Source organism: Haliotis cracherodii, unplaced genomic scaffold (assembly GCF_022045235.1).
Source record: "Haliotis cracherodii isolate W230 unplaced genomic scaffold, xgHalCrac1.p SCAF_10, whole genome shotgun sequence".
Lineage (NCBI taxonomy): Eukaryota > Metazoa > Mollusca > Gastropoda > Lepetellida > Haliotidae > Haliotis > Haliotis cracherodii.
Genome location: NW_027266265.1, coordinates 16,139,896 through 16,161,710, shown reverse-complemented (window position 1 = coordinate 16,161,710; position 21,815 = coordinate 16,139,896). Strand labels below are relative to the sequence as shown.

The window sequence follows — 21,815 nt, the reverse complement described above, 5'->3', positions numbered from 1 at the left end:
AATACTCACAAGCTTTGCAGCTTGAGCATCAGCAAACTTTTCTGTGAATGTTCCTTCAATCACTGTGTTGACTAAAGTCAGACCTTTGCCTGGAACAGATCAGAGTTAATGAATGGGGTGATGAGGCAGCAGTCTGTTATTAGCATCACAGCTAGACCATGTGACCGTTTGTCAGACCTGGAACAGGTCAGAGTCAATGAATGGGGTGACTAGTCTGGTATCAACACTGCATCACAGCTAGACCATGTGACCTTCAGTCAGACCTGGAACAGGTCAGAGTCAATGAATGGGGTGACTAGTCTGGTATCAACACTGCATCACAGCTGGACCATGTGACCTTCAGTCAGACCTGGAACAGGTCAGAGTCAATGAATGGGGTGACTAGTCTGGTATCAACACTGCATCACAGCTGGACCATGTGACCTTCAGTCAGACCTTGAACAGGTCAGAGTCAATGAATGGGGTGACTAGTCTGGTATCAACACTGCATCACAGCTAGACCATGTGACCTTCAGTCAGACCTGGAACAGGTCAGAGTCAATGAATGGGGTGACTAGTCTGGTATCAACACTGCATCACAGCTAGACCATGTGACCTTCAGTCAGACCTGGATCAAGTGTATCAGCTGCAGGGTGCCGTATAACACCTATGAGTTGGTCCAAACTTGTGTCCACCCACACAAGGCACCATTTAAATGGATGGAATGTCTCATTTCAGTTTTGACACCAAACATCTACAGAATAATGTCATTCTCAATGCTTTGAATAATAATAATAATAATAATAATAATAATAATAAGTGCATTTATAATGCGCCAGATTCCATTCACCAAGTGGATGCTCATGGTGCTACACTATTATTACACTGGCCAATGGATCAGTGAGCACTCAATTTTCATTCTCAGCTCCCTGGGGAGTATACAACCCAAACTGCCTGTGAGGCGCTAGAAGGTTTACAGCCAAAATACCATCTCATCCTACCGGGTACCCACTCACATGGTACATGTGCTTCAGTGTGGGGCAGGACCGAAGCCCTAGAAACTCTCAGGAGTCAAGCTGCTGAACGCGGTCACCATCCAAATACTCTCCTAGACAGACGTTGCTTTAACTTCACCTGATTTGTGACCTGTGTACTGTGCACCACCTTATAAGAATGCACTGGTCCCAAAGTTGCATTACTTGATATCGAAGGGCTAGGATCTTCTCTGACATAGTATTCAGACAGCAGTTACTCCACACAGTGCACAGACTCACCTGCCTTCAGCTGACTGGCAAATTTGACAAGCTTTGGGTATTTAGGTTGTAGGTTGTCATCCAGTTTCAGCAACACAAGCAGCTGGGGCCTGAAACACACTCCACATTAGCAACAGGATGGGCTGGAAAACACTGCAGTTCCTATAGTTATATAATCCAAGGTGACACATGCATTTGAAAGAAATGATCACTTCCATTAATGATAATAATTTCCATTGCCGAAATTTTTGTCTACTTTTCCCATTGCATTGTCTGTCACCCATTGCACAGCTCATGAGCCTCAGTGGGGAAAGAAAGGACCATGAATGGTGGCACCAGCTGATGAAGTATGCCAGAATTTTTTACTTTTGAAAGAAATGCTCTGCCTGTGTATTTGTGACATATACAGTGAGTATGGTTTTACGCCGCTTTTAGCAGTATTCCAGCAATATCATGGCGGGGGACACCAGAAATGGGCTTCACACATTGTACCCATGTGGGGATTCGAACATAGGCCTTCGGCATGACGAGCGAACGCTTTATCCACAAGGCTACCCCATTGCCCTGTGACATGTAAACATGTCATATGGAACCTCAGTCAAATAACCCAATTACATGTAACTACAGTTTGAGCATCGAACATTGTCCTTATCAGACAGAGTTGGTGTATCTTCCCAAACAGCCCCACCTCCAGTTCTTGGTGTGAGGAGGTCCTTCCTGAAGTCGCAGCAGTGAGTAGCGAGCGGCAGACATGGCTAGACCTCGAATACCATCACCCCACTCTTTCTCAGCACTGGAATCAAAACAAAGCTTCTGAACTCGGTGTCTTCAGAGCACAAAGAGTATCAGTTGACAGATGATAACTTAACATCTTTAAGTAAATTCTCTGAGGTCAATCATCACAGGTGTACATGATGATCACACACGTTTGTATAAGAAATGAATTTCAATGCAAAGCCCATAAATCTGTTCCACCATACCTCAGTACAGGTGCGGGGTATGGCTACCTTTAACCCTTCATACTTACCCCTTGTGTTCCATGTACATTTAAGGCAGGCAAGAGCGATGGCCGCCATGGTGGGTGACACCTTCAACCCTCAGAGTACTTACCCCTTGTATTTGATGTCCATGTATATACAGCAGGCAAGGGTGATGGCTGCAATGGTGGGTGACACCTTCAACCCTCAGAGTACTTACCCCTTGAATTCGATGTCCATGTATATACAGCAGGCAAGGGCGATGGCCGACATGGTGGGTGACACCTTCAACCCTCAGAGTACTTACCCCTTGTATTCGATGTACTTGTATATACAGCAGGCAAGGGCGATGGCCGTCAAGGCGTAGTACCAACTGGATATGAACATCAGTGTAATGCATAGCGTGAGCCCCACCAACGACAGTGTCCAATGGTAAAAGCGGAACCGAGGTCGCCAGTTTGGAGTCCGTAACAGTGTCAACATTGCACAAGCCATGTTCACAAAGCCATAACACATGAGGAAGAACCTGACAGAAGCAAACAAAGGTACGAAAGCTGTTATATTCACGTACTGTACAAGATGTCGCAATGTTTTACATAATTACAAACAACCCCCCCAGGACATATAAATCAAACATAATCTGGTGTCGTTGTGGTCGTTGTGGTTATAAAGCCATCATCATCAATCCTGTAGGTCTTTTAATGCTTTTCACATTTGTAATATAGAAAGAGCATAAACACATTGGTCCCTTCCCCTCATTGTGTACTTGCAGATTTTTTCAACACCTTTTTCTGAATGAAAACTTGCATACCCTAAAGGGAGGATGAGCTGACTGTCCCAACTTGTAACACTTGGTCAATTATTCTGCTGAACTAGCATTTTTACCAATGAATGACTTTCTAGGGTTTAGATATGATTATATACAAAATCAACTGTAACAAAAAATATTCTTCAAAAACTAGGAGACGGCTGTTGAAAGGCGAAAGAATACACACTGGTTAAGTTACAAAACCCTTTGCGAAACGAACAGTCTCGATTGAGGAGTTAAATGAGAAATTTACAGTTTATAAGAAAACATTTTCAAGAGAATAACAAACTGCAAGAAGTGATAGTAACTCCATAAATGACCATCTGTCATCATTTTGCCTTGTCAATGTGGAACTAACATAAAAGGACATCAACAGTTTGTGTACGGGCGAATCACTTATGATAAAGGGAGACCATTTAATGGGAGGTAACTCTTGTATGACAACAGTTCCATTCAAAGTGTTATGTTAACTCCAGTGAAATATCAAGTGTTATGTTCACTGCAATGAAAATATCTCTTTTCTCAACTTCAGAAAACTCAGTCTTTCACACTGAAGTACATAATAAATAGAACATCAGCCTTGTCTGTTCATGCAACACTCATGAAAACAGCAATTTTCACTTGATGACATACATCTTAGTTGAGGGGAAAATACAAATCTCCACGTTGTGTTACTGCTGTTATTACTACTACAGTTGATCTATCACTCACATAGTAATAATGGGAGCCACATAGTCCAGGCTGGCAATGAGGATACCGAACTCAGAGATCAGCATGGTGAGCAGGAGGGCTCGCACAGGCTCTCCACGTTTTGTGGTTTTACTGAATATGGACAGGAATGGGATTACGTTGTCGGTGGCAATGGCTTGGAGCAAACGAGGAGCACCTGAAAATAGCAGGAAACATGGGGTTCATAGCATACTGCTTAGTATATCTCCATGTGATACTGCACGATATATCTCCATGTGATATTTAGGGGTTTTAACATGGCATATGATACCCCATATCAACCAAAGGCCACCATATGATATGGGCTATGATATGAAAACTGTATTATACTATATTTTTTGTCATATATAACACATCAAATTGTAGAATATATCTATTTGTATCTATAATAAATCTATAAGGGATGTAGCTCCAATTTCTTATAACCCGGGTTGATCCCCCATTCAAAATATATTGATAAGCCATATCAGCCTGGCAGAGGTGTAATAAGGGTCTGGTTATTACACCCCTTGTGATATGACTTTCTCTATCGACATGCAAAATGCCTCATATAGTGGACGGGTATAAAATAAAACATGATATATCTCCATGTGATATTGCACGATATGTATATCCCCATGAGACTATATCTTTATGTGATATTTCACAATATATCTCCATATGATATTGCATGATAGATTCCTTTTGGATAATACATGATATATATCCATGTGATATTACACCAATATATCTACATGTGATATTACATCAATATATATCTACATATGATATTGCAGGATAGATTTCTTTGAGATAATATACGATATATCTCCATGTGATATTACACCAATATATCTCCATGTGATATTACACCAATATATCTCCATATGATATTGCAGGATAGATTTCTTTGAGATAATATATGATATATCTCCATGTGATATTACAACAATATATCTCCATGTGATATTGCATGATAAATCTCTCTGGGATGTTGCTTGATAGCCTTAGTCCTAGCCCTAGAGAATAAAAGAATCTCAAGTCAAGAATGATCTGGCAAGTCAATACTGCCTCTACTCTGAATTTAAGCTTTGTTCTGGGCTTCATTTGGATTTTCTTTTTTCTTTTGTTGACATATATTAATAATAAGATAACATTATTTTTAGACTAAATATTTGTCTACTTGATATATATCTCTATGGCATAATATATAAGATAAGATAATAATAAGATATTTAACAAGTATTTGTCACAGAGTGACGAAATATCCCCCGCCTGTACACCATAGTACCAAATATGAAGACAATCCAGCGATTAGTTCTTGAGATATTGCGGCAACACCGTTTTCCAACTCCAAAAACAGATTTGCCTGCTGTGACCTTGAAAATGGGGTCAAGGTCACCAAATCTGACAGGTGTATGCGGTGTCTGTATATACACTATACTTCCAAATATGAAGACAATCCAGAGATTAGTTCTTGAGATATCGCGGCAACACTGTTTTCTAACTCCAAAAGCAGATATGCCTGCTGTGACCTTGAAAATGGGGTCAAGGTGACCAAAACCAACTGGTGTCTGCGGAGTCTGTATATACACCATAGTTCCAAATATGAAGACAATCCAGAGATTAGTTCTTGAGATATTGCGGCAACACCGTTTTCCAACTCCAAAAGCAGATATGCCTGCTGTGACCTTGAAAATGGGGTCAAGGTCACCAAAACCGACTGGTGTCTGGGGAGTCTGTATATACACCATAGTTCCAAATATGAAGACATTCCAGAGATTAGTTCTTGAGATATTGCGGCAACACCGTTTTCCAACTCCAAAAGCAGATATGCCTGCTGTGACCTTGAAAATGGGGTCAAGGTCACCAAAACCGACTGGTGTCTGCGGAGTCTGTATATACACCATAGTTCCAAATATGAAGACAATCCAGTGTTTAGTTCTTGAGATATCGCGGCAACAAACAGGTGGGACGTACGGACGGACGGATGTACGGACATACGGACGGACGTACGGACGGTCGTGAATACTATATCCCCCGCTTCGCGCTTTCGCGCGGCGGGGGATAATTATATCTCAACTGGAATGTATCAATCGTCAATCTGAATTTTGTCCATGGTCTACTACCGCAGTATAAGGTGTGTGTTACCTGTGAGAGTCTGCAGTCCCGCCCCGAGTGTGGACAGGAAGGCACCTATCATGATGACCCACTCGTTTGGCCAGGCCAGCGTCCCGATCAGCAGACTCCCACCTATACTGACTCCATACCTGCAAACATCACCCACAACATAAGACAACACAGAAGCCACACAAAACTCAAACATGAAGTGTCGCCTGTCCAGACGTTTAAACTTACCTATTTTGTTAACAAAACTTCATGCTACTCGGCCACACATACAGAAGTATAGAGAATTCTGACCAATATCTCACTTTAATAAGCAAATACATGGCTGAGTGTGTGAGAGAATTTGGTTTGACACCTGAGTGAGAAATATTCCAGCAATATAACATCCCACTGTAAATAATAAAAATTACTCGCACAAACCAGTGGTTGACTGCATAAAGAACATTGAACCCTATCAACGATGACAGACAAGCAGTCAGTAACCACCCCATCCTCATCACCTGGCTCTCACAGCAAGCATGGGACCTTTGTGTTTGTATGGGGACATTGGTGCAAATCAAATGACACTTGATTTGATGTATAGTTGAAACAGTAAGAATAGCCACGGTTGATTTTCATATTTAATTTTCCTCCCTCACTTACTTGTCTCTAAGTAGATGACCTTCAATACATGCCGCAAAGAACAGCACCGAGCTGATATCTGAACCAGTTGAGGAATGATATTCACACAAAGTATTTGAAAATATTCACTGTTCATTCTTTAAAGTTTGCAGGTATGATATATTTGTTTTCAATCAGGTAAAGATTGATTTTCAAAACAGTTTTTATGATAAACATGAAATTTAAGAAACAATTTGATTAGCTGAAATCTGAATGTTTTTGTCACATGATTCACATCTAGAATATTATGAAATACTGTTTCATAATCAGACATTCTCATATCAAGGACAATCAAGATTCAGTAAAAGAATTTGACCAAAACCTCGGGACATGATGTTTCGCTGAAATAGAGACCATATATCGGTATATGGTCACTGGTTAAAAATAACAAAAATCATGTATCACAAACACAGCCATTTCACAGTGTAACACAACTACTGGACATAAAAAAAACCATTTTCACCAACATGGTTTTATTCCCGGTAAAAACATTCATAATTAAAGATACTAAATCTAATTGTACCTATAGGTGCCAAACGACTTGTCGCATGTCACAATTGGTCGCCTAATGTATTCTATGGTCAAACCTTCCTGATTTGGTTCCCTATGGAGGTATATTGTATCAACTTGATAGCTTGCCTTAACTCCAGACTGGTGCAGACTTCATGTAGGATTCAACCAAGTTTGCCCTGCCCTCATACTACCAAAACATATCTCTCCTCCCATAAAATATTTTTATGTGAAGAAATCCAAAAAGCAGTTATCTCTCTGAAGGATACACACGATGGAAGTGGTTAAAATAGCAGCTATGGTTCCTGCTGGAATAGATTTCTGTGCATCTGCAAGGTCGCCTGACCTGTTGGAACCGGCCATGATGCCTGAAAAATATGCAGGGTCAAGGGTGAGCTGTGAGCACCACTAATGATGATAGATGAGAGCTTCAAAGGACATGTGTTCGTGTTGACGATTGATTTTGTTGCTTCATTACCTTTCAAAGATTTTTCACTAGAAATACATTTAAATTGAAAATACATATCGATTTTAGAGGGTTTGTTTTTAAGAACACTGAAATGGTAGTGATCGCTTTGAAGTTAGAGGGAAGAACAAGTAATAAGTGTTAAAAGAATTCCTTGTCCTGTTGTAGGGCCAGCATGGACAGGGAAGTTATACAGTCACACAGGACAGACTCATTACTTTAAGATAGCTATCATTGTTACTCTTCTCAAAGATCTTTTTATAACAAGATATTGACTGTAACAGTATGGATACCGAATGAAAGAGTGTAGAGACTTACTGTAACAGTGTGGATACTGACTGTAACAGTGTGGATACTGACTGTAACAGCGTGGATACTGACTGCATAGGCGGATACAGAGGGGGGGAACCCCCCCTTTTTATTTCGAAAAAAATCTTTATTTCTGTATAAATTACCACCAAAGACAATAAAAAGATCTTAATTGTGCACCCCCCTTTTCAAAAACGCTGTATCCGCCCATGGACTGTAACAGTGTGGATACTGACCTGTAACAGTGTGGATACTGACTGTTACAATGTGGATACTGACTGAAAGAGTGTAGAGACTGACTGTAACAGTGTGGATACCGACTGTTACAGTGTGGATACTGACTGTTACAGTGTGGATACTGACTGTAACAGTGTGGATACCAACTGTAACAGTGTGGATACCGACTGCAACAGTGTGGATACCGACAGTAACAATGTGGATACCGACTGTAACAGTGTGGATACCAACTGTTACAGTGTGGATACTGACTGTTACAGTGTGGATACTGACTGTAACAGTGTGGATACCAACTGTAACAGTGTGGATACCGACTGCAACAGTGTGGATACCGACAGTAACAATGTGGATACCGACTGTAACAATGTGGATACCGACTGTAACATTGTGGATACTGACTGTAGCAGTGTGGATACTGACTGTAACAGTTTGGATACCGACTGTAACAGTGTGGATACTGACTGTAACAATGTGGATACTGACTGTTACAGTGTGGATACTGACTGTAACAGTGTGGATACTGACTGTAACAGTGTGGATATCGACTGTAACAGTGTGGATACCTACTGTAACAGTGTGGATATCGACTGTAACAGCGTGGATACCTACTGTAACAGTGTGAATACCTACTGTAAAGTGTGGATACCTACTGTAACAGTGTGGATACTGACTGTAACAGTGTGGATACTGACTGTAACAGTGTGGATACCTACTGTAACAGTGTGGATATTGACTGTAACAGTGTGGATACTGACTGTAACAGTGTGGAAAGTGTGGATACCTACTGTAACAGTGTGGATACTGACTGTAACAGTGTGGATACTGACTGTAACAGAGTGGATACTGACTGTAACAGTGTGGATACCGACTGTAACAGTGTGGATACTGACTGTAACAGAGTGGATACTGACTGTAACAGTGCGGATACCGACTGTAACAGTGTGGATACCGACTGTAACAGTGTGGATACCGACTGTAACAGTGTGGATACTGACTGTAACAGTGTGGATACCGACTGTAACAGTGTGGATACTGACTGTAACAGTGTGGATACCTACTGTAACAGTGTGGATTCCTACTGTAACAGTGTGGACACTGACTGTAACAGTGTGGATACCGACTGTAACAGTGTGGATACCTACTGTAACAGCGTGGATACTGACCGGTAACTGAGGGGAAGTAGATAGCCAGGAGGATCATGAATGACGTTGTTATCTCAGCCAAGATCTCCCCCCGAGCCTCATTCCCCTTCTCTTTTGTGCCGATGATGTTTTCTGCCTCTGTGTATTTGTTGTAAACGTTCTCTGTAACACAAAGTCAATATGAGGATACAGGAGATTTCACTATCAGTCACTTGGTCATGGGTACTCAGATAATTAAGTCACTACTGGACCTATGTATCTTTCTGCCCTAAGGCAATCTTATTTCTACTTATCACAATAAAATTGCCGACAACTTTGGTGTTAAATTACAATGTGCAATGTTGAGTTCACATTTGAATCTTAAGCTTATTGGTGCAGTGCAATTTATCAGTGCATTCATAAACTGTATTACATGTTGTTCAATAGGATCCCTACTTATATAACCTTGTTGGCTTTGTAAACACACTTTACACAGTCTAAACAAATCTTGACAGCATCTATTTTAAGAAACTTGGAATTTTCTTCTGCTCCCACTGTTGCGAATACCAGATGCAAACTCTTGTATTACCATATTTTCTAGTGTAAATAATGTGCACTTGAGTGCAATGTGCATCCCCAATTCTTGGGTAGAATATAGGAGGAAATTGTATTTTGTATATAAAGTGCAAACAAAAGCTACATCATATCGCTGCAGGTGAATGAATCAATAAAAATGTCAGTTTTGTGATAAAAGATTAATTACATAAGCCGGGAATTAGCAATCAGCTGTACACACACAGCTCTACAGAAGTACAATGAACACTGGTGCTCTTCCATACATTTGCTATTCCCAGTGTCTTTGCTTTCTGTGGGATTCATTGTCTGTGTGTATAATGGGCACTCCCTCTATACAGTTGTATTTTGGGGTAAAGTGTGCATAATACACAAGAGAAAATATGGTATCGCATGCCACAGGAATACTACCTCCAAACACTGGGATCAAGTATGAAAAGGGACTTCACCTTGCAGACACTAAAATGAATGTGGTGCCTGATGGTGCCCGAGGTCAAAAACAGACACAGTACATCTCTATCATCTTGCCGCCTTACCATACCATATATGACCACGGATGAGCCGACCCCGTAGATAAGCTGCGGTGTTAACTTGACCATTGAAATACATAAGAAAATGATATGACCTGCAGATAAGCCAAACCAGGAAGTGAAAGGCAAAAAACACAGCGAAGTCGGACTGCAAGAAATGTGCCAGTACTTGCAGATATTAAATAATCATTATTACTTTGTCAACCTCAAGTTGCAATTTCATCTGATGAGTTTATTTTCTGGTTCAGACAAACCATAGCTTAAGGAAAGTAAGACTACAAAAATAACTGACACAACTAGAGTCCTGACCCCAACACAGCCAAAGTTGCATCCACAAAAACTAAAATGTTTCATTTAAAATAAATTTACCAATAAATTTCCCACTTGCAAGGCCTGGAATACCCTTGAGCTTAAGAACTTCGTTTTTGTTGTAGTACTCGCATGCATCGCCGGTGTTGTTGTTGACTCCGCAGTAGTGTTGGTAGATGGAGCTGGAAGTGTTTTTCTCACAGAAGAAGGTTCCATTCATCATGACGGACTCACTTGTCAGCAGTCGATCTCCGAGAACACAAATCCTGTTGGCAGAAGGATGCTGTCAATGATGATGTACACAATTTATCTCACTGAGTGTGTGTGTGTGTGAGTGAGTGAGTGAGTGAGTGAGTGAGTGAGTGAGTGAGTGAGTGCGTGAGTGAGTGAGTGAGTGAGGTTTAATGTCCCTCCTAACTGTACTACAGTAATAACATGGTGCGTCAGCTCAAGGACATCTTCCCGAGGCAAATGAGTTAACTGACTATAAAAGTCCAGTTTCCACCCTTGCCGAACTAGGCTGGTATTATGGAGTTACATTGTGGCTGGACTAACGAGTCTATGCATAGTCCAATCAAAATCGCGCACTGAAATCGAAATCCGGTTCATAAAGTGTCATGCAGATTTCGGTGGACTGCAGGATTTGCAAAGCATGTGCACCACTAACTCGTTGTCTACAGATATTTTCTAAATCTTTTCATGTTTTTAATCAAGGTGCTCAGATTATTTAATGCACTTCGCAATGTAAGACTTGTTTAATCACAATATAGATCATAATTTTCGATCAGATCGTCTTGACCGTTTTGTTTGAAGCAAATACAAGTGATACGAGAGGTTGAATCAGATTGGTCAATAGGAGAGGCATAGAAAGGACACTACTCGTAATAGCAACTGGTGGCGCTACGATCGAGCCCAGGAATTCCAGCCTAGTTCGGCAAGGGTGGGAACTGGACTTTTAAAGTCAGTTAACTCTCTTGTCTCGGGAAGATGACTCAAGGAGGGATGGAAGCCTAAGTGTTGTAGGTCTTAGACTTTTACCATTATAGTGAAACCCATGGTGCTGACAAATCTGTGGACACATAAGGAAGATAAATCTGGGATTCGAACCCATGATAATATGCTTCTGGCATGTCAGTGAATTGTGGCGCCCTGGGTTGTCGACTCCTATGGACCTGCACCCAGTCTGCACACACACTGAAGTCAGTTCCGGACATGCCAGCTCCAGGAGACTCTCAAAACATGTCTCTTACATCCGGCCAGTCACATGAACAATAATATTGGGTCTTTGGGGATTAGAATTTGTTTCTTTACAGCTACTATTTGTTTTATACATCAAAAATGGTTGTAGCCAAAGTTTGTTTGTCACATGAACAGAAACATGAAATCAATGGGAACGTAGAAATGGTCTTTATAGTTGTTTATTGCCCTATTGTTGCATTTATCAAGCATTGTGGTATCTAATATTTTGTACCATGAACAGAAGTATCAGCTGCTGATGGATCAGAATTGGTGTCTTAATTGTTGCTGATGTTGTACGTATCTGACACTGTTGTACCTAAACTGAGTTAATGACAAGAAGAGAGATGTATTAGCTAGAAGATAAGAAATAGCATTGTTATTACTGCTATTTGTTACCTTTTTTCTTTTAAAAATGGATGAAAGGTGGAATAATCACAAACAGTCACTCTGCATGTCCTAATATATCATTCCCAGTGTTTCACAAACTGCATAAAGGTAACACATTGTCTGGTGGCGCTGATGATTGACTCTGAAATGATTGGCTCCACCAAACATAGCATGACCTCCTCCTGACTCAGGGCATATGACTGACCCATATGTCTCTGAATGTGCCAGTTGGACAGTTCTTTTCACAGGCTTTGTTAACCTGTACTGTACATTCTTGATTAGATGTCTGGCGTGAGTAAATGCATGGTCTGACAGGCTTGTGAAAACAATAAATGACTGCCTTGAATAAACATGTAAATCAATGTGCAGCTCATACAAAGATGGAGGCCCCATGGGGTTTCTGAGCAGCCTATGCTTGTGGTGTAAAGCGATAAAATGGAACATGGGTTCAGGTTCTGTGACTTTGTTGATGTATGTCAATGTACCCCAACAGCATGGACTGTTGCTCACAAAATCAATCACTGGATTGTCAGGCCCTGATTTGATTATTTACAGGCTGCCGTCATACAGCTTGAACAGTGTCGAGTGTGGTCTTAAACAAACATGCAAACAAGGATATGGTATATAATCTGTGTGATGTATTGAGTAGAAGATTGATTCTGACTGTTGTCACTATGTGTTCAGTTTGAGAAATTTTCCCAAAATAATTGCCTGCCTTAAAAGACAGCATAATTATTGCATGTGAGATGGTATTGAAAGTTTTGATAACTGTCTGGGCATTTAATCAAGGATTTATGGTGCACTCAGAGCCCGAAATAAACGCCTAATGTCACAGTGGATACTGAATTAGTGTCTGGACTCCACACCATTGAGACAATGCAATCTCCAGACTTCCCTCTGATGGAAGTATTTACCATGCATCAGTGATACAGACAGAGGGTCTTTCCCTAGCAGATAACTCATAGGTCATCTATCTCAGCTGTGAGCAAAGGAACGTCACAGTCAGCAATGTTACAGACGTATAGTGCTCCAACGTGAAGTAATCAAGTTGGAAAATACAAAACAAGTGGTTGATAGCATGAACAATAACCAATGCCAGAAGGTAACGATTGCACTGATAACCAAGTCATACAATGAATGAGTGATGACACCGTCAACCAAGTCACACAATGAATGAGTGATGACACCGTCAACCAAGTCACACAATGAATGAGTGATGACACTGTCAACCAAGTCACACAATGAATGAGTGATGACACCGTCAACCAAGTCACACAATGAATGAGTGATGACACTGTCAACCAAGTCACACAATGAATGAGTGATGACACTGTCAACCAAGTCACACAATGAATGAGTGATGGCACTCTCAACCAAGTCACACAATGAATGAGTGATGGCACTGTCAACCAAGTCACACAATGAATCAGTGATGGCACTCTCAACCAAGTCACACAATGCATGAGTGATGACACTGTCAACCAAGTCACACAATGAATGAGTGATGACACTGTCAACCAAGTCACACAATGAATGAGTGATGGCACCGTCAACCAAGTCACACAATGAATGAGTGATGGCACCGTCAACCAAGTCACACAATGAATGAGTGATGGCACTGTCAACTAAGTCACACAATGAATGAGTGATGGCACCGTCAACCAAGTCACACAATGAATGAGTGATGGCACCGTCAACCAAGTCACACAATGAATGAGTGATGGCACCGTCAACCAAGTCACACAATGAATGAGTGATGGCACTGTCAACTAAGTCACACAATGAATGAGTGATGGCACCGTCAACCAAGTCACACAATGAATGAGTGATGGCACCGTCAACCAAGTCACACAATGAATGAGTGATGGCACCGTCAACCAAGTCACACAATGAATGAGTGATGGCACCGTCAACCAAGTCACACAATGAATGAGTGATGGCACCGTCAACCAAGTCACACAATGAATGAGTGATGGCACCGTCAACCAAGTCACACAATGAATGAGTGATGGCACCGTCAACCAAGTCACACAATGAATGAGTGATGGCACCGTCAACCAAGTCGCACAATGAATGAGTGATGACACCGTCAACCAAGTCGCACAATGAATGAGTGATGGCACCGTCAACCAAGTCGCACAATGAATGAGTGATGACACCGTCAACCAAGTCGCACAATGAATGAGTGATGACACCGTCAACCAAGTCACACAATGAATGAGTGATGACACCGTCAACCAAGTCACACAATGAATGAGTGATGACACCGTCAACCAAGTCACACAATGAATGAGTGATGACACTGTCAACCAAGTCACACAATGAATGAGTAATGGCACTGTCAACCAAGTCACACAATGAATGAGTGATGGCACTGTCAACCAAGTCACACGATGAATGAGTGAATGTTATTTTTAGCAATATTCAAGCTATTTTACGGGCAGACAAACCAGTCATTGTTAGCATGCGGTATGATCTGTGCCATCAGGGCTAGGGCTGGGACGGGTAACTCGAGTACTCAGGTCTGGTTGGTCCTTAGTAGGCCCCGGGTACCCATATGACTACCCGGACCCGTGGTTAGTCACGTAACATACTGTTTAATGACATTAACAATAAAACGCAATGGTTACACTACAAGTATAGCTAATATTCGTATTTCTTTCTCACTATGCAGGCATTCATTCTGACTTTTATATGTTTGAGTAAGAATAAAGCATCTGTCAACTGCATGATCAGATTGTTTTATATGTGTATCTAAATAGTTTTTGCCAGGGCTGCAGTAAAACAATTCCCATTCGGACATTTTGTACCCAACGCTTGAGACCTATAGCGGGTATCGGGGTAGGGCTGGGTAATAGGGTGTCGGGTACCTGGGTTGTCAATGTGGACTCGTCCCAGGTCTATTCAGAGCACCATGGCACACAATCAGCCAGGACCCTGGATCTTCAGAAGCTGGTTCAAACAACAAGCATGCGGTACCGCTGAATACCCATGGGATCACACATCGCAGCCATCGAATCTCAACTTTGGATTCTCCAGCAACAAGCATGGAATACTCAGTGCATATTTCAGGTGTCAGGAAATAGATCGAAATGGAAATAGTGTTTTATTGGTGCTATATTCAACATCATCAGAGTGTTACAGTCAGATCATGGTGGATCACCAAACGTGATCTGTACCATTTTCTATTCAAAAGTCCAAAAGTTGTGGCCACACTCAGCAATATCACCCCCTCTACCCACACCATGGACTACAATTGCTCCCTTGATCTCAATGCACATAGCACAAGCAGTTGCACAGGAGACATTATAAAATAAATGTAATATCAAAACCAATGAAATTACACTTCATTTTCATTGTTGATCTACAATTTTGGGGAAAATATCTTGAGAAGTGATGCAAGCATTCAGCACTGAGAAAAAGGCAACCTAAATCCTGTAAGATGTTATTATCAAGTGAATGAATAAAGCAAGTCGCAAGACAGTTTGTACTTACTCCACGCTGCTGTCAGGGTTGGAGGCGAAGATGCCGACGTAGATGGAGACAATAGATATGATGACACATGCCAGTGACAGGGCAGCAAACTTGCTGACGAACTTGACACCAATGAACACTACAAATGCTAAGAGCAGCATGACTGCTGTTCCATATAATCTGTAACTGTGGAATACATTCCCGAAAATGTCCATCTGTGGGGCCATATATGTCTGAAAGTGAAGTTTATTGTGCCTTAATATTAATGATGGTTTCAGTTAAACAAGATTATAATTATATATAATACAAAAGATTGTCATGAGGCTCTGTAGCTAACTGGAATATTCAGATTACTGACTATTTTCTGAATGATTTGAATGCCAGTGAACCATTACTTGTTATAGTCCTTGAGACCATATAAAAGTACAACAATTTAACTGTTGTTCTGCTGGGCACTCTTCCACTAGCAATCTTAGCGCTATGATGACTGCAGCCTATGTTAAAGTATAGGAGTTACAATCACCTAAGCGCTTAGAAAATTTTGTGGAATGGGCCCCAGGTAAAGACCAAAACATTTGATTATCTTAAGTGACACAGCAAGCATTGATATCATAGAAAGAGACCATCTTTAATAAGTAGTCCTTTTAGTTGGCTTTCAAAACATAGATACAAAATATCCTCATAAGCTGCATAACCTCCAAAACCATGATAGAGTTACATCCTTAAGGTGAGGTGAAATGGGGTTTAACGTCGCGTCCAAGATTATTGCACTTATATAGCGACGTGCATGTACGTGTGTGTGTTTGTGTGGCTGCCTGTACTAGTCCGGACTGATGCCGATTTATAGTGCTAGCTCACTGAGATACCATGCTGCAGTTTAACATGAATACCCCACTCAGACACAGTATACTGACTCCGAGCCGACCAGTCTTTGTTTTAGCCCCTTAATGCCGAGCGCCAGACAGGGTAACAACAAGTACCATCTTTTAACGTCCTTTGGTATGACACTGCCGGGGATCGAACCGCTTACCTTCCGCTCTCCGGGCGGACGCTCTACCACTAGACCACAGAGGCGGTTACATCCTTAAGGAGTAGGATGCTTGAACAAAACCATGTCGAGAGAAAAGTCGGACATTCTATCTGACAACATGTTTCATGATGTTGATGGTGCTTACCACTAAAATCTCCACAGCACCAATGATGTACATGGAAGAAGCTACAGCGGTTCCCAGGTAGAAGAGCACTCCCACAGCGCCACCGAACTCTGGTCCAAGGGCACGAGAAATCATGAAGTAAGATCCCCCGGCAGGGACGACGCCATTAGTGGCGATAGCACTCATTGAAATGGAGGTCAACAGTGTCTGGAAATAGTAACAGATATGGTAAGGCATATTAATACAGCAGGTTTATTATTGCACACCAAAAATGTTTGAATCCTGTTTTTGTCTATTAACTATTGAAACTTTCCACTGGATGGGTATTGAGAAAAGCATTCATACAGGCATGCATAGCAGTGCTCTGAAATGGTACCAGTGGAGATAACTCACATCTTCATTTCTCCAACATCAGTTTAGCAGACATGGAAGAGAAATGGTATGCAGTTTGACGATGCAATGAAGAAAAAAAACCATGTTGATTATGTGGCATATTACCGTAAAAATCAGGTACTTGAGTCCAGGTCAGGTTATGTGATACAAAGCCCTTCAATATAGGGCTACTATATAGTGGCAAAGGGCTCAAAACCCAAGGATTAGGGTCCTTTCTGAATGAAAACCAAGCTGGTGGCCAAGGGACACAACACTGCTTAGCCTTATATCATTGGGCAATCTGAGGTCTCACAGCCATGGAGAGGGAGGGGCCTTTGTAGTGAGTGAGTTGTGTTTTATACAGCTGTCAACAGTATTGGACTTATATCACAGTTGCAGCTTAATGAGGCTGGAAAGCGGAAAGTGATGCATGTTTCAGAAGCTCACTTTGTGAAACCCACAAACATGGGGACGGTGCTTGACAAACCCAAACATCATAAGCAGGGAGAATCGTGGACAGTAACCTACCATTATGGCTTAACATTTGCTGTAGCTTTGTCCAAATAGCTTATATCACTGATTACAGGGAGGTACGAGTAGATGTCATTAAGAGTGAGTGAGTTGAGTTTAAAACAGCAACATTTCAGTCATGTCAACTTTATGTTTTGTTTGTTTGTTGTTTAACACCGCACTCAGCAAATATTCCAGCTATATGACTGCGGTCTGTAAATAATCAAGTCTGGGCCAGACAATCCAGTGATTGACATCATGAGCATCGATCCACGCGATTGGGATACGATGACATGCATCAACCAAGTCAGCGAGTCTGACCACCCGATCCGTTAGTCGCCTCTTACGACAAGCATAGTTGCCTTTTACGGTCAGCATGGGTTGCTGAAGACCTATTCTACTCCAGATCTTCACGGGTCCAACTTTATGTGGGCGAAAGCGTGAAGTCATGCAGGTTTTTTATTTTTAAAATGTGGTGAATGCCACAGGCACAGGTTGGTGATGACAAACCTAGACACATAATCAAGGTGAATCTTGGCTCAAACCCATGATCACAGGTTTGTGGCCCGACTAAGGGATGCAACTCTTCCGGCAAATTGAAGTGCCCTGCATGACTCGCCACCTGTGCCCCCAAGTTGTGGTTTTAGGGGTTCCATAGGTTCGGTGGAAAGATGAAAGAATACATTACAAGCTACCACAGAAGGCTGAAAATACCTTGTCTCGGCTTCTCAGGAACCACCTGCATCAGAAAAATTCCAAGCTGGCCTGCATTTAATTGCTGTATTTTGACAACAAATAAAAAATCTGACAGCTGGCAGTTCACTCTTTTCAAACAAAAAGGCAATCTGCCTGCATCTTTTTTCCGGAAGTAATTACATTAACATCACTCTTCCAGATTTCTAGTCTAATGTGCAATTTCAAACCATTCCATAACCATGAAACAAGCTTGAATGTTGGTGATCGCGGGAATGCAGTCATCAATTTTTTAATTTTGTCATCACTTCTGGTGGACATAGGTGGACTCACCGTCAGACAACTGATGAGGACGACAAAGAAGGACTCCATGGCGCCCGCCATTCCCACAATCCAGGTCATCCGCACAAACAACAGGATGCCGAAGATGTTTTGAATACATGGTAGATACACCCCAAGTACAGTTCCTAGGTTGGCTTTCTGAAACAAGATATTGTACCTGTATGAACAAGTTGTTTCTTTGCTACACTGCTGTTAGTATCCCTAAATATCACCAGTCTGAAGAATTTAGTAAATGTTAGAAAACAAATATAAACATGAATAAACACCATACCTTCTTCAAAAAGATTAACATAAAACAAAAAATGAAATGGTTCAAAAGTTAAAGATTACCAAATAGAATTATGAAAATAATGGCAGAAAAAATATTGTTATTATTTTTATTACAGGACATATATCTAAGAGGCATTATTTTAGTGGTGTGTTTAAGACTATCAAGTATTACATCGTTTTTATATGAACCTCTCCACTCTCAAGGGAAGCGTGAGATGATATACAAGATGGACAGGAAGCAGATTTCACAATCTAAAAGCTGGGTAATGGTACAATCCTTGGATAGATGAACACACTTAGCAAAAATAATGTATCTGAAAGATTGTTTAAACTGATATTAACTTTATGTAGAACAAGTTACTACAACCCTTTGATGAATGAACACACAACAGAAACAGCAAATTTGGGAGTTATGTACATGAATGATTGATAATAAAATACTGAGATTAATAGATAAGCAACTTATGCCATATATAGCACACTGGTAATCTATGTGTAGCGAATGGGTAAGCAGCTGTCATGTCTTTTCATACTAAATTATAATATCCTTTAAAACATAATTCCGGGGATTATCCAGATAGACTAAGAGGCCGAGATTCATCCCACATCTGCAGAAAATGTCAGTAGAAATTCCCTGAAAGAATTTCCCAATTCATGTTAAAATAATTGGAACTAATGTTATGTCTTTATAGAGGTAACTTGAGCACCACTGACAAAAGGACCAATACAGAGGAAGAGGTTTTGATGCTTACTGGACACAATGTTAAAATACAATGCTAAAATATCTCTGAACTTAATATAAGAACCTTAAATCAGTTTAACTAAATGAGGAGTTCTTCCCCTCAATTTGCCTGCCAAGGACACTTGATTAATAATCCTACATATATCTCTGTCATTATCTGGTTATATTACTTAATATTGAATTATCTGGTGCTATTATTTAATACTCAGTTATCTGGTGCTATTATTAAATACTTAATTAGCTAACTGGAAATAATATAGCTTAAGTATGACACTGCCATAGTCTTATTCACCTCTGCCTCTCCCAAAGTGGATACTGCTTTCTTGACAACTGTGTTTATCATCTAACAAATATATACACATCTTCATCAATTTTCAAATAGCCCAACAGGCATTTAAATTTTATGTCAATAGACATCCAAACTTTAAACATTTCATGAAGAATCTGACAGACAAAGCTGAACAAATAAGGTGCTTCAACATGTCAAGTTCCTGCCAAATTCAATTTTCAGGAGAAAAACATATCATCTATTTCTGGCGCCACTATGCAGTGCTGAAGCTGGCTGCTTCCAGAAATGGTAAAAACTTTGGTACCTAGAACATATCTTAAGGTCAGTTGGCTTAAAAGATTTTTTTGGTACTTTCTTCTCAGGCCTGCTTACTGCTATTAGTGCTACTGAATCTTCAATGGTTTCATAGACAGAAAAACATGTCTTTGAAATGTGATTGCACATGGTGGTGAGGAGGATGCAGATGTTTCCACGGAAACAGTAAACGGGCTCATGCTGCCTGGGTTCTTGGTAACGTACACGGAAAACAAAGTCTTCAGTCTTCGATTTAGTCTAAAAATTTGGCTCGCACAGTACCAAGAATGCTTTATAAAATCAAAGATTTGTTTGAGGTTTGAGCCAAGATATACATTTGACAAAAAAGTTTAAGTTTAAGAAGATTGTCATTGAAATTGTTGGTGTCTGCATTTAAATGGTCAGGACCATTTAGGTAACCAAGTTATTTATATTACATTTGTCTTCATACTGTCTGGAGATGAGATGGTCCACACTAATCTCAAGCAGGTTTTTCACCAATGTCATGCCTGGTCTAAAACATACATCTAAACCACTAAAAGTAGTGTCGAGGAGTGTCAGAAGGTTTGAACACCTCCCTTTTGAAAACTACATAACAACATTATGGACCCAAATGACAAAAATAACTAAAAACTATTTATTGAAATGCCTGAGTTCTGGTACATTGAATGACAAGGGAATCTTCACTCTATCATCTATCACCCAAATATTCAAAATGTGACACCACTTTTCTACAAAATCCTGAAACTGAAGGTTAAAAATCATGTTCAGAAATGTGACACTGTATCCCAGCATGGAGCACATTATAACTGCCCCCAAATGAAAAATAACTGTAATGATTTTGAAACATTAAAAATGTGTTAATCAGATGTTTAAATCTACTATGTGTTTTAGCAACTATAACACACAAATCAAAACAATCTTACAGTTAGTTCAACGTTCAACTAACACACAACTTGCAAACTGTTCTATACCCTATGCAGCAGAACAGACCAGCTAGGACCTGGAAGGACACAAACTATCAACACTATATTCATTATTTCAACAAACTTCCATCTGGATCTAGAGGAAAAGAGAAGGATTAAGTTATTTATAACTGATATAATAGCCAATTTGCAAACAGTTAAATGTTAGCAAAGCTACAAACAAGATACATCTGTGTTACGATTTCTAGTCTACTCATTTAGATTATTAGCCCTAATTTGAATGCATAACGTTGAGTGAGTGAGGGAAAGAGGTTCTTGTGCCAAATTTTTTTGTGCATAATGTACCACCATTCTTCGAGGAAAATTGCTGTTTCGGGTGTTATGTGCACTCAAAACTTACATCATATCGCTACAGGTGAACGGACTGAAGATCAAAACTTGGTCAATTATCATTACCATCATGATGATTATCATGATGATTTACAAGTTCATGTGTAGTGTTGTTACACGAGGCATTTCTTTATGCAGAGATCAAGATAACCATGTGTTGCTTAAA

General features: G+C 40.5%; 1 protein-coding gene and 1 pseudogene across 6 annotated transcripts in view; one reads left to right on the top strand and one right to left on the bottom strand.

Annotated features, from left to right (window-relative positions):
* The window catches only part of LOC139454116 (solute carrier family 12 member 4-like), a 188,626-nt gene that overhangs the window by 20,982 nt on the left and 145,829 nt on the right, over positions 1-21,815 (bottom strand). For all 6 annotated transcript variants that reach the window (XM_071235634.1, XM_071235636.1, XM_071235637.1 and 3 more), the window contains 13 exons: positions 18,730-18,876; positions 16,843-17,028; positions 15,689-15,900; positions 10,628-10,833; positions 9,198-9,338; positions 7,292-7,390; positions 6,495-6,552; positions 5,877-5,995; positions 3,729-3,903; positions 2,517-2,735; positions 1,921-2,025; positions 1,254-1,342; positions 10-89 (listed from right to left, as the gene is read on the bottom strand). In XM_071235634.1, coding sequence (XP_071091735.1) covers positions 10-89; positions 1,254-1,342; positions 1,921-2,025; positions 2,517-2,735; positions 3,729-3,903; positions 5,877-5,995; positions 6,495-6,552; positions 7,292-7,390; positions 9,198-9,338; positions 10,628-10,833; positions 15,689-15,900; positions 16,843-17,028; positions 18,730-18,876 — 1,836 coding nt within the window. The remainder of the gene's footprint in view (positions 1-9; positions 90-1,253; positions 1,343-1,920; positions 2,026-2,516; positions 2,736-3,728; positions 3,904-5,876; positions 5,996-6,494; positions 6,553-7,291; positions 7,391-9,197; positions 9,339-10,627; positions 10,834-15,688; positions 15,901-16,842; positions 17,029-18,729; positions 18,877-21,815) is intronic.
* On the top strand, positions 7,400-9,181 carry LOC139444214 (aggrecan core protein-like; annotated as a pseudogene).